Source organism: Dasypus novemcinctus, chromosome 22 (assembly GCF_030445035.2).
Source record: "Dasypus novemcinctus isolate mDasNov1 chromosome 22, mDasNov1.1.hap2, whole genome shotgun sequence".
Classification (NCBI taxonomy): domain Eukaryota; kingdom Metazoa; phylum Chordata; class Mammalia; order Cingulata; family Dasypodidae; genus Dasypus; species Dasypus novemcinctus.
The window spans coordinates 45,168,098-45,180,827 of NC_080694.1; the positions used below are offsets into that span (position 1 = coordinate 45,168,098).

Genomic DNA, 12,730 nt, shown 5'->3' on the forward strand with positions numbered 1-12,730 from the left:
AAGTCCTATAGTATGTAGTCTAGGTTTGGATCTCTTTCACCTTCTTGACTCTAGAACGTTTTCTCACCCTTAATTTGTCTTTTGGGACATTGACGTTCAAAAAAAATACAGCCTCGTCCATTTTTAAAAAAATAAACCATTCCTAACTTTGGGTTTGTCTGATGTGATAGACCTCATGATTAGACTCAGCTATTCATTCTAGACTAGGATACTGCACAGGTGATGTCAGGTCTTTTGTCTAGGGATCATCTCTGGAGGCATCTGATGTCCATCTGTCCCTCATTGGCAATTTTACCAATTTTGATTGGCTAGTCAGGGTGTTGCCCAATTTCTCCCTTGAGACTAATAAGCAGTCTGTGGGGAGAAACTGGAAGACCATGAAAATATCCCACTCTTCATCAACATCTCCCCCTGAGTTTTGCATCCATAATTGATTCTTGCTTGATCCAAACTTTATTATGATGGTTGCAAAATGATGGTTTTCCAGCTCTAACATACCCTCCCCATGGGCCTGACAACTCTCAGCATTCTACTATAAGCAAGAGCCCTTCCTTTGCCTGCATTTGGTGATTTATTCTTGTATTTATTCATTTTATCAGTAGGGACTCATGAATTTCTACTTTAATGGTTTATCATTATTTAGTATGCTTACTTATTTTTTGTGCTCAAATTATACCAACATTGGCCAATGTGAAAGCCTTCATGCTAGCTCCTGTGTTCTTTTTGACTTTTTGGGGGGGGCATTGCCTTATTCAATAATAAGAAGTCTATTGTCAACATTGATTTCTTATTCCTTATATACAATTCCAATCCAGTTATTAGTTTTTGCTTTTTAGTGCAGTTAAAGTTTCCAGGAGCAAAATATTTTAAACATCATGGTTATAAAAGATAGATATGACGACAGCCAAATAAAGATAAGATAGAAAAAAAACTGCAGAATTTTAGCATACTGGAATATTTAATATTTACAAATATGACCCAAGTGATTAAGAAATTATTTTAATTATATAATGTGGTTTTGTAAATACCCAGAAATTATCTTAAATGCAATCATTCTCATTATTTGTGCATTTTAACATGGGAAATTTTTATAAATTTATTTTTAGGGATATATAACACATCAAGTGACATAATACAAATACAAAATGTACAACTTGATGAATTTTTAGAAAAGTAAGTCGCCTTTTATAAAAGGTGTAGCCACCACCCATACCAATATACAGAATATTTCCTGCACCCCAGATAGTTCCTTTGTGCCCCTCCAAGGCAAATTCTCTCTAATTTAACTGCTGTTACAGCACATTACCTTTACTTGTTCTTGAACTTCATATAAATGGAATCATACAATATATACTCTTTGAGGTCTTACTTTATGAGATTCATTCATGCTGTTGCTTGTGGTGGTAGTTTGCTCTTTTTCATTTTTATGTGGTTTTAACACTACGAAAATACCACAGTTAATTGTGCATGTTTTCCTGTTGATGGATCTTGAGTTGTTATCTGTTTGGATTTTATAAATAAAACTACTATGTACTTGCTTGTCCAAATCTTTGCTTGTGAATATATGTGTGTCTGTGTGTGTGTTGACAAATGCACTCGTTTTTCCTCAGAATTATACCTAGCAGTGGAATTACTAAGTCATAGGGCATATGTTTACATATGTTTATGTAACCAATATGATATGTCAACATACATAGACCATTTTCCTATGTGGGTTTACCAGTTTATATTCCCACTAATAGTGTGACAGCTCTAATTCCTGCACATCCTCACTGGTATTTGGCCTTAAATGGTTCTTTAAATTTTAGCCAGATTGCTGGATGGGTAATGACATCTCATTGAGATTTTCACTTGAAATTTTCTATAACTAATGATGCTGAGCACCATTGCATGTGTTTATGGACACCTGGATATCATGTTTTTAGGAAATGCTTGTTCAGGTCTTTTGCCCATTTTAAAACTTGAGTTTAGTTTTCCGTCCTTTTGTTATTGTCTTAGGAGTTCTTTATATAATCTGGTTATAGGTCCTTTTTCAAACATATTGAAAATATATTCTCCCTTTACACTCTTTTAACAGTGTCTTTTTAAGTTCATGTGTTCATTTCTTCTCAGTTGTTGAATATGTGAGTGCAAAGATGTGTGTAGTATTCCCTTATTAACCTTCTAATGGCTGCCAGATCTGCAGCCTTATCCCGTCTCAATCCCAATATTGGTGATTTGTGTCTTCTCTTTTTATCTTTGTCAGTCCTGCTAGGGTTTAATCTATTTTATTGATTTTTTTTAAAGAACCAACTTGCTGTTTCATTGATTTTTCTATTGTTTTTCTGCTTTCAATTTCATTGATTTCTGTTTTCAATCTTTATTATTTCCTTCCCTCTGCTTGCTTTGGATTTATTTTTCTCTTTCTTTTCTAGGGTCTTGAGATAAGAATTTAGGTTATTGATTTGAGACCTTTCCTCATTTCTAATGTAAGCATTGAACCCTATAAATTTCCCTATCAACATTGCTTTAGCTGCATACCACATACTTTGTTGTATTTTTAGTGATGCCTTTTGATGAACAGAAGTCCTTAATTTTAATGGCATCACTCTATCTCCCTATTGTTTCGGTTAGTCATTTTTATTTCCTGTTTAAAATATCTTTGCCTACCTTGAGGTCATAAATTATTCTTGGATGAAAAAATTTCTTCTAGAACTTTTATTTTTTGTAATAATAAACTTTATTTGTAGGAAAGTTTAGATTACAGAAAGGTTACATCAAAAGTATAGGGGGGTCCCATAGAAACATCCCCACACACATGTTTTCCCCTATTACCAACATCTTATATTAGATGAACCAGTATTGAAGCACTGCTATTAACCAACATCTATAGTTTACATTTTGGTTTACAGTTTGTGCTGTGCAGACTTATAGGCTTTGACAAACATATAATGTCATGTAGCCATCCTTGAAGTATTGTTTTACCTTTCCCATTTAAGTCTAAAATCCATTTGGAATTGATTTTTTGGTATGGTGTGGGGTAAGGATCAAGGGTTATTTTCTTCCACCATATGGATATCCAGTTAACCCAGTAATTTTTGTTGAGAAGTTCATCCTTTCCCCCACTGTGTTCCAGTGGAATTCTTGTCATCATGTCAGGTAAATGTTCATATGTGTGGGCATTTTTCTGGATACATTATTCTCTTCCAGTGTTCTATCTATCTAAAAAAAAATTAGAATCAGCTTATCAAATTCCAGAAAAAAAAACTTACTGAGATTTTGATTGGGATTGCATTATATCTATTGGTAAATTTGAAGAGACTGATATCTTAACGTGTCTTTCAATTCATAGCAATATGGTATATTTATCAGACCCCCTTGATTTAGGTCTTAATTTCTTTCAGTAATGTTTTACAGTTTTTCCTGTTGTGGTCTTGCTCATCCTTTGCTAGATTTATTACTCGGTATTTAAAGTGATGGTTTTGATACTATTGTAAAACAATATTTTTCACATTGCATTAAATTTTGCTAGTATATAGAAATAAAACTGAGGCTTTATACAGACATCGTATCCAGTGACCTTGTGAAGGTCACTTCATTTTTCTAATACTCTGTCTTTTGGATTCTCTATTCACACAATCATATCAGGTTTGACCAGTGCCAATTTTATTCTTATTTTCCAGTCATTATACCTTTCAAATGTCCTTTATTTGCCATATTTCCCTCATCAAGACCTCGAGTATAATGTTAAATTGAAGAGGTAAGATTGGATATAGTTGGGAAACTTTTGAAAATCTAGGTATCCAGGTCTTCTCCCTTCAAATTCTGACTCAGTAGGCCCAGCTTGAGGGCCTGGAAAATCTACATTTTAACAAGTATTCCATGTGATTCTACGGTAAAGGTGTTCTAGAAACACAGTTTGAGTGATATTCTTAAAGGATAAGTTCTACTAATCTGAAGAGTTTTCTTAGTGAGGATGGGATATTGCACTCTTCTTTCTTCTTCCCCTTCTCTCCTTTGTCATTTTCCACACTAGTGATGGATGTATAAAATGTTATTGTTTTGAGCACCCTATTGTGCTGCTTCTCTTTCTCTGTCTCTGTCTCTGAATACACATTTACACATAGATCCTCAGTGTTAAAATGATAACTGACTTTAGAAAAGGAAAAAGAATAAGGCCTCTTCCTGAGTCAGCAGTCATATTTAGGGGGAATAAAGCTCAACATGAAAAAAATTTAAAACCATATTTGGAAGCTGTTGAGGTCACAGTTGAATTCATTGCTTTCTACACACACCTATGTATACATATAATCATATGGGTGTTTCTACATGATGGAAACAATGTGAGAAGAAACAGATTCTGAACATTGTACAGTCACATAAAAGAGATCTGAATAATATGAAATCACTTAGGAAGAGTATGGTTACCATGTGGCCTTCCTACATATGACTGATTACAAATCAAAGGAACAATACATTTTCTTAGGTTAAGGGACAAAATTCCCATGGATATTTATGGAAAGTCTGGACACAAATAAGCCATGTGTTGGAGCTAGGCAGGGCCTTTAAGGTCATGTTATCAGACCCTTGCATTTTCCAGCTGAAATGACCGAGACCATCCTGGTAGTGGGACACTGGGAGCTGCACCCACTGTTCCTGACTCCCACTCCCAGTCTTCTCATAAGAGGTAATGTATATAAAAAGAATCCCAAAGGATAAAGAATGGGAAATGTTGCAATACTCCCTCAAAATTAAGTCTTTTATAAAGACTTACTTTTTTATAAAAGTAAGGTCCATGAAACAGGATTGACTTTGTAAAGGAACTGTTAAAAAGAACTAAATTTAGATATAAGAAAAGAAAAGCAATGAGAATAGAGAAGAGAAGGGGGAAAATTCATGGAATGACAAGGAAAAAGAGTAAATTAGAGAAGCCAGAAAATGGAAAATAGTCAGAAACACAAATGTGATCAAAGAATTCCAGAACATAAAAAGGGATGCAGTACATCTTTGTCAAATGCCTATCTACCTTGAATTGTTCTAGAAGTAAAAGAGTCTGTTAAGGAAATAAGAAAGTGCATTTAATCTCTTTTGAAGCAAGGTAAACCTTAGGTAGTAGAAATAATAATGTCCTAAAACTCTAAAATGATGAATGAATAAGAAACAGAAATTCAAGGATGTATTTCTCTATATCAGGAACCATTAATGAGCAAAATCAAAGAAACACAGGAAAAGCAAATCTAGGTATTTCTTCAAATGACTTTATCCTTTTCCTAGACACATGGCTGATAAAAGAAAAGACAAGGGGGCAGGGAATCTTAAACATTTTGATCAAATACAACTGCATTATTTCAAAGGGAGACAGTTTATATTGTAGGCAGAATTTTAGATCCTTACTTTTTACACGTCCTTAAGAGCCTTGACCTAAGTGTCATAATCATAATATTGATTTACAATTTGATTAGTCATCTAAAAAGCATTAACCTTCACGGTCCATTAGATGCACCACATACTCCTATTGTATCTCTTAGAATAAGAGGTACCCATTTTAAACCTATGTGGAAGAGAGATAAATGGGACAAAATAATAAGACACATGTCATAGAAAAATAAAATTAAACTGTGGCTAGGGAACCAAATGGATATAGCATCCACTAGTAGCAAATTAATTACTGATCAAGGACACAGGATTTGAAATCAGACAAGCAAAGATTTGGTCCACAACTCAGCTACTCATTATTATGTGAGTAGCTCCTTCATTCCCTTTTTCTCTTCTCTCCATCCTTCTTCAGTCTTTTCTTGCTTCCTTCCTCATTTCCTTCCTTCCTTCTTCCTTCCCTTTTTTCTTTTAAACTTTATTTTTAAAGAAGTTTTAGATTACAGAAAAGTTACATTGAAAGTGTAGGAGGTTCTCATATACCCCACCCCTTCCGCTCTCACATTTTCCCCTATTAATAGCATCTTACATCAGGGTGGTACATTTCTTACAACTGATGAACACATATCGAAGCATTGCTACTAACCAAGGTTAGTTTACATGATGACTTACACTTGGCATGGCACAGTTTTATAGGCTTGGACAAAATTTATCATGACCTGTATCTGTAATTGCAGTATCAGGCAGAACAATTCCAATGCCCTAAAAATGCCCCATGTTCCACCTATTCATCCCACCCCTCCTCTCAGAACCTCTGGTGGCCACTATCTTTATGTCAATGTTACAAGTTCTTCTGTTACTATGATAATAAGTCTACTTTGGTCCATGGCTTCATTCCCCCCTTACGTTTGTTCATTCTTCAATCTTGAGGATTTGGGGATAGTGATGCCTGCTCTGCTTCAGACTGAGAGGGGGCTTTGGTCTCTCAGGGCAGATGGAAGGAACAGTTTTGCTTGCAGTCACTCTTTGTTTTTTTAGGATGGGGGCCTCCCTTCTTTTATTTAAAAATATCTTTTGAGAATTTACTATGTGCTGGGTTTATGCCTATACTAGCAGGTCAGTAATCTCACATTTCTTAGGGAGAACATGGAACATTTGTAGGGAAGAAATTGCAATGTGCTACATAAACGCAGGTGCAGATACAGAAACGAGCACAGACTTGTTGGGGCAACATCCCAGCCGACTGGAGGTACATAAAGGGAGATGAGGCTGGAAAGGCAGGCTGAAGCCAAGTTGTGGGGGGACCCTGAATGCCAGCATAAGGAGTTTCAAATTAACATGCAGGGTATCGCCTCCTAGTTAAAAATCAAGTGGCTATGGAGGTAGGCAGAAGAATAAGGAGGTCTAGTGCAGGAAGGCCAAACAAGGGACTATTTGAAGAAGAACTGATTATTAGGTACTTCAGCGAGGCCAAGAAAATGGATGTAATGATATTCATGACCTTTAAAAGGAAATGGGTTGAGAGGTGGAGATAGACTACAGCGCGGGGGATGAGAGGAAGAGATTGGTGGTAATAAAATAGAGTGTGTGTGGCCAAGAATTCCACAGGAAGGTAGAAGAGAAATGGAAGGGAGTAGTGTGGGCTAGATGAGAGGGCAAGGCCAAGGCAAGAGATCTTTTCCTAGGATGAAATGCACTCTGCACGTGGGAAGGTAAGAGAAGGTGGAGAGACTGGAGCTGCCAGGTGAGAGAATGCGGGACCAGTTAGACTTGACAGCTGACGTGGAGCAGAAGCCCCAGAGGCAAGCAGCTTCCTCTGAGGCTGAAGGGCAGGACTTGACACAGATTTCCTTTGTGCAGGGAAGGAGTCAAGGTGGGAGTCATCTCTGTACTCCAGAGGGGCTCTTATTAGATGGAAAAGTGGCCACCTCAGGACACAAGAACCTGAGTGACTGAAGCTGTAGAAAGGGAAGCATGAAAGAGTTCAGCACATCCATAGGTTCGTAGGAGCTCCCCACCCCCACCCCAAAACCTCCCTAGGTTCTGACGTGTAGTATGGGAGGGCGGGGGCCTGAAAAGAAGTTTTCAAGCCAACATAAAGTACCCTTGATCGCTGCCTCTCCCTCAGATGCCATGGTACAGGGTTGGAGAGACCCCAGGTCTGATCCAAAGTCGATTTTTCTTGCCCTGTGACCAAATAAAGAGCAAGTTGAAAGCAAAACTGAACGAATATTTATGTTGAGATAAACACATCCTAGAAGTTAGCGTTTGTAAAAGAAGGCGGTTTCATTCTGCCTGAAACATGCCAAGTCTCAATGAAAAATGCCAACTCTAGGAAGCTACTGCTAATTCCCACCCCCCCACCCCCAGCACCCCTCACCTCCAGGGTGCAGAGGGGCAGGTAAGTGGGCTTCTGAAGATTTCAGGTCTGGTTCAGTCCTTATTGGGAGCTCTTGGCTGGGAAAGGAGGGAGCAGAGGGGTACCCCTGCAGAATATCCTCCTGCATCCCCAGCTGTGCCCGGGCTTGCCCCCCCATGACTAATAACCCCACGCAGGGGAGGAAGCCGGATCCCTCCGGCGGGGCCTCCTCAGCCTGGAGACCCCAATGGGTTTGAGGGAGCGCAGCAGAGCCGAGTAAGTGCGTTTGGCGGGAGAGGGCACTGTGCTGACTGGGCATCTTTGCCTCGGAGTCTTTCGCTCTCGCCTGTGTAGCCCCAGAGCTGAGCCGGGCGGCGGGCGGGAGGCGGGGTGGCCGTCCGAGCACTGACCCCCTTCGGCCCTGCGTCTGGAGAGGAGTTGGGGGGCGCCCCCGACGCCAGCCCTGGGTCACCTCTGCACCGGTTCCACAGATCCTTAACGGCTCTTCTCTCTCTCTCTCTCCCTTCGCCCCTTTCTCTCCGTCGCTTTCCCTCTCCCTCCTTTTCCCCTGTCCCCCCTCCTCCCCCCTCCCGTCCCCTCCCCCGCCCCCGTGCCCTCCCCTCCCCCGCTCCCCTCCCCCCCGGGCCTCTTCCTCTCCCCCCGCCCCTTCCCCGCCCCTCCCTGGCTCCCGCGCCCGCTCCCGCTCAGCTCGCCGGGCGACCCTGCTCCTGCCTCCCACGTTAATGGCGGCATCTTCGGAGGATGACATAGACCGGCGGCCCATCCGCAGAGTGCGCTCCAAGAGCGACACGCCGTACCTGGCCGAGGCCAGGATCTCCTTCAACCTCGGCGCAGGTGAGCCCCAGCCTCCGCGCGCCGCCCGCGCCGCCCGCCCCGCGCCCCGCGCCCCGGCCGCTCGGGCCCGCGCCCACCCCCCGCGCCCCGCGCCCCGCGGGACCCCCCTCCCGCGCCCGCCGGCCCCGCCGGGGCTCGCTCACGCCTCTCTTTGTGTCGCCGGTGCGGGGAGGGGGCGCGCGCGCGCGTGGCGGTGGGGGAGGGGAGCGCCGAGCCCTCGGCGCGTCCGGGACCCCGCGCGGGGCGCTCCCCCCTCCCTCCGGGGCGGCAAAGTGTGGGCAGGGGTAGCGGCCCCCGGGGAGTCACCCGGCGCGGGCCCGGGACGCCCGCGCGCTGGCGGGGGGCGGCGGGTCTGGCGCGGCTCCGCGGGCGAGGCGTGCTGGCCGGGCCGCCGCGGGGTGGAACTTGTTGGTGACGGGCAGACCCTGGCGCTTTGCGGGGCTGACAGCGCCGCTGCGGTGTTGGCGTGGGGAGAGGGGGCGGGGCTCGCGTCATCCTGCTCCAGGCACTTGGAGAGCGACCTCGGGGGTGTGGTAACGTGGTCTAGGGGATGCTGGTTAGGGGATTTCAGGCTGCCACCGCCACCGGTGCCCAAAGGGGCTCCGATGGCATGAAGTGAAAAGGATAAGTGAGGTGAAGGAGGAAGGAGGGGAGGGAAGGAGGCAAGGAGGGAGGGGGGCAATAGAAGAAAACAGGGATTCCGAGCATCGAAATTGCTTCCAAGGAGCCAGCTCAGGGTTACAGGAAAGACGCTCCGGAGTCTGCTCTCCCCTGGCGGCTGCTCCTGACGCGTGGACCCCCTTCCCCCTGTTATAATTAGATGGGCTCTGTCCCTGGGAAGAAGTCGTTCATCACTAACTCACAGCCCTGCTGTTTTGGAATGACTCCTAAGCCCCAACCTTGGCTCATGTCTCTTCCTTCCTAGAGTCCCTTATTCTATCAACTCCAGTGTTGAAAGAGTGAGGGCTTTTTCCTCAAGGCTCTCTTTAAATAAAGAAAAAAAAAGTTTTTCTTTAGGAGATAAATCCTTTAAAATAGAACTGAATCAAAGGGTGTGTGAGCTAAGAGAACCTTCAATGATGGGAATTTTCTGCCATGTTGACAAGTTTGGACAGAAGAGAGACAAGATGCCCTCGTTAATTGGCCAGTTATCTTTATGGCTGAAAGAATGCAACAGAATGCGCCAAAGTAGCCAAGTTCCCTGCTGTGTAATTTTCCTGTCTTGGTTCCTTAGGGATTTTTGATCATGCATACCCTGTCACTCACCAAATGTTTGCCTCTGACTTTGGGGCTAGAGAAACGAGGTCTCGTTGGAAAAGCTTTGGGCTGTTTGTGTGGCATGCTGTAGTATTCTGTGGTGCTCAATTTGGAAGGAAGCCTCTGTTTATATGTTTTAGGTTCATCTGTATGATTGTAAGGGGTCTTGTAAAGGACTTTGAAGAGTTTACTTTAGGACTGAGATTGTCTTCCAGGCACAATGGTATTAGAAATTATTCCACTGACCCCTTTGCTACCAAACTCAGGTATATTCCCCCTAGTGTGTATTACCACAAAAGGATAAAAAGGGCTAAAGCAGCAGTTAGTAAAGATTGTTTACCGTCTACTAGACAATAAAATAAAGCACTATAACAGAGCTGCAATTTTCAGCTACTTCTGAGTGAAATTGAGCCATTTGCTACCAGATTAAATCCAGTGACTTGCAATCTCTGTATCTGATTAAATTGCTCTGGAGGCCAATTAAAAGATTGGCTCAGGCAGGAATTGTCTCCCTTTCATCTGGAAATAAACAAGCCAAATTATCTGTAGTCCCATCTGTATGTCCCTTGCAACACCCCTAAATGTGAAATGGCTGGAAGGACACCCAGCTAGAAAGAGGAATGCTGTGGAGTGGGTGTTGGCAACAGGAAGGGCAGTCACAGCTGGCCCTGTGCAAGCCCAGTGCAGGAGCTGTCCTCCCTCGGTGGTGCTGAAGCGAAGGGCTGTCTGACAGGGATGTGATTGTAAACTTGACATGGGAGGGAGGGGCGATTCTCTGTGATGGAATCCCAGGGAAAAGGCGGAAGATCTGGCCTTAGAAAACTTTTCTATCCTTGCCCACCTACATTTGTCACCTCTCTACTACTACTCACGCCCACTGCTCCACTGCTCAAAACGGGTGTCTTTGCTCTAATTTTGCGCCCGCTGCTCACTCCTGGGGCTTTGTGTATTTTCCAGCTGGTTTCTGGTTGCTTTCCCCAAAGTAAGATATACTCGCAGATGTGTCTTTCCCCCACGTTTGAAAGTAATTGTAACCCCTGGTTTATAAAGCAAACAGCCTCGTTTATCTCCTTGAGCAGCAAGTTGTAATTAAACTATTAGTGTCGTTATCAGTGTTGCTGAACAGAGGAGCTTGCACACTCCAAATAAATTACATAATTTGGGCATAGAGAATTTTATTTGTCTCTTAACAACAATTTATAAACAATTAAGCAGGGAAGCTTTCATCTACCCTTTCTTCTCACCCCTCTCCTGTCCCCAAATACTCTTTTATTTACTGTTTATTCTTTCCAGAGAAATTCTTTATTGGTTTAAACTATTTGCATTTAATATTTGCTTTCACACACAATCATTATGTATAAATCAATGTTTAATATTTTAGAGGTTTACCAATGCTTGGAGAAAATAAATAATCATCTATTCATTTTACTTGGATATCATTAACTCATTTTGGGAACCAACTCTCTTAAAGTAATCTGTACAATAGCCAAATAAAATGAACTAGGCATTTTGAATGCTAATTAAATATTTAAGTATTCCTTCAACCACATCCTGTCCCTGACAGGATTTAATATCATTTCAGAAATAACTCCACAACTTGAATGAAGGTAGTGCTCTTTCTCGTACAGTCCCAAGTCAATCAGAAAATAACACAAAAATGTAGTTCTTTCATCACTTTACAAAGATTCTGATTTCAAGTTTCACCCTAAATTGAGAGAGTACAGAGAACTTTTCTGAACCCTGACCTTTAGTTTTCTAAAGGAACCCTTTCCTAGGCTTTTAGCTTCTGTTCAGTCTTTAGTATGTTATGTAAATGTTGATAGATGATTGTTTCCTGAAGATAGTATATATGCTAAAGAAAATTAAGACAAATATTTGCTGAAGGTTATATAGTCATATCAAACCTCAGTTAAGACTTTGGAAGATGTTTTTCCTCAGAAAGTCAAATGTGTTAAAAGGACATCCTGTAATGGAAGAGTGTGTTCACACTATTAGTAGCAAGTGTTCTAATTGTGTTTTCATTTTGTAATGAATGTCACTGACATTTAGCTTGTAAGAACGCATCCTGCCTTATGAATCCATTCATTCATTTCTGTGCACCATAAATCAAGGTAAGGCATAAAGAATTGCAGCTCATCTGCCAGGTATTTTTCTATGGACAGTAGTATTCTATTCATTGTTATGGTCACATAATGTAGAGGAATATCTGAAACCTAGAAAGTGCTACCACCAAAGGTTCTTGGTAATTACACATTAAAGTGAAAGAAAGTGTTACGATAAAGAAAAGATTTAAAATGACTTAAAAGAATATCAAAATAAAGAAGGCTAATCTCCTGATGATTTAGGAGTTTTTAAAAACACAAAACCAATATTGGGCACTATTGAGAAGAATGAGTGTTTTCTCGTCAAATGTTGACTTTCAGAATTGCTTTGTATAGGGAGACTTTAAATTAATAGCACGGCCAGGCCCAGCATGCTTATCCTCTTTGGAAGGCTGAGGTTTGTATTAATTCCTGACATCTTCCAAGGATAGCTGTTTCTAACTTCCACTGATCTATTCTACTCTTTCAGGGCCAGACAATAATGGCAGTCAGAATTGGCTTGCTCTGGCTGCCTATATATTGGATGGGGCAGCCAGATTAAGTTATATACTAGATCTCAGGAGATCGCTTTACTCCCTTTCTGAACCGAGAAGAAAGACCTTCTTTATCAGTAGCTAAATTATGAAAGCCCATGATATTGAGAAGTGTGGCACCTAGAAGATGCTGTTGTCAATTTAGCTCTGATAAGTGTCCTTAGGCAAAAGTGTGAATCCTGTCATGCTGAACCAAGATCGTTTGATCTATCTACATGTCTTGGTAAACATCCTTCTTCACTCTTCCATTGAAAAATGCCAGTGTATCATTC

General features: G+C 41.9%; 1 protein-coding gene across 1 annotated transcript in view; it reads left to right on the plus strand.

Annotated features, from left to right (window-relative positions):
• The window catches only part of PHACTR1 (phosphatase and actin regulator 1), a 604,691-nt gene that overhangs the window by 21,208 nt on the left and 570,753 nt on the right, over window positions 1-12,730 (plus strand). The window contains 1 exon segment of the mRNA XM_058285234.1: window positions 8,420-8,566. Coding sequence (XP_058141217.1) covers window positions 8,420-8,566 — 147 coding nt within the window.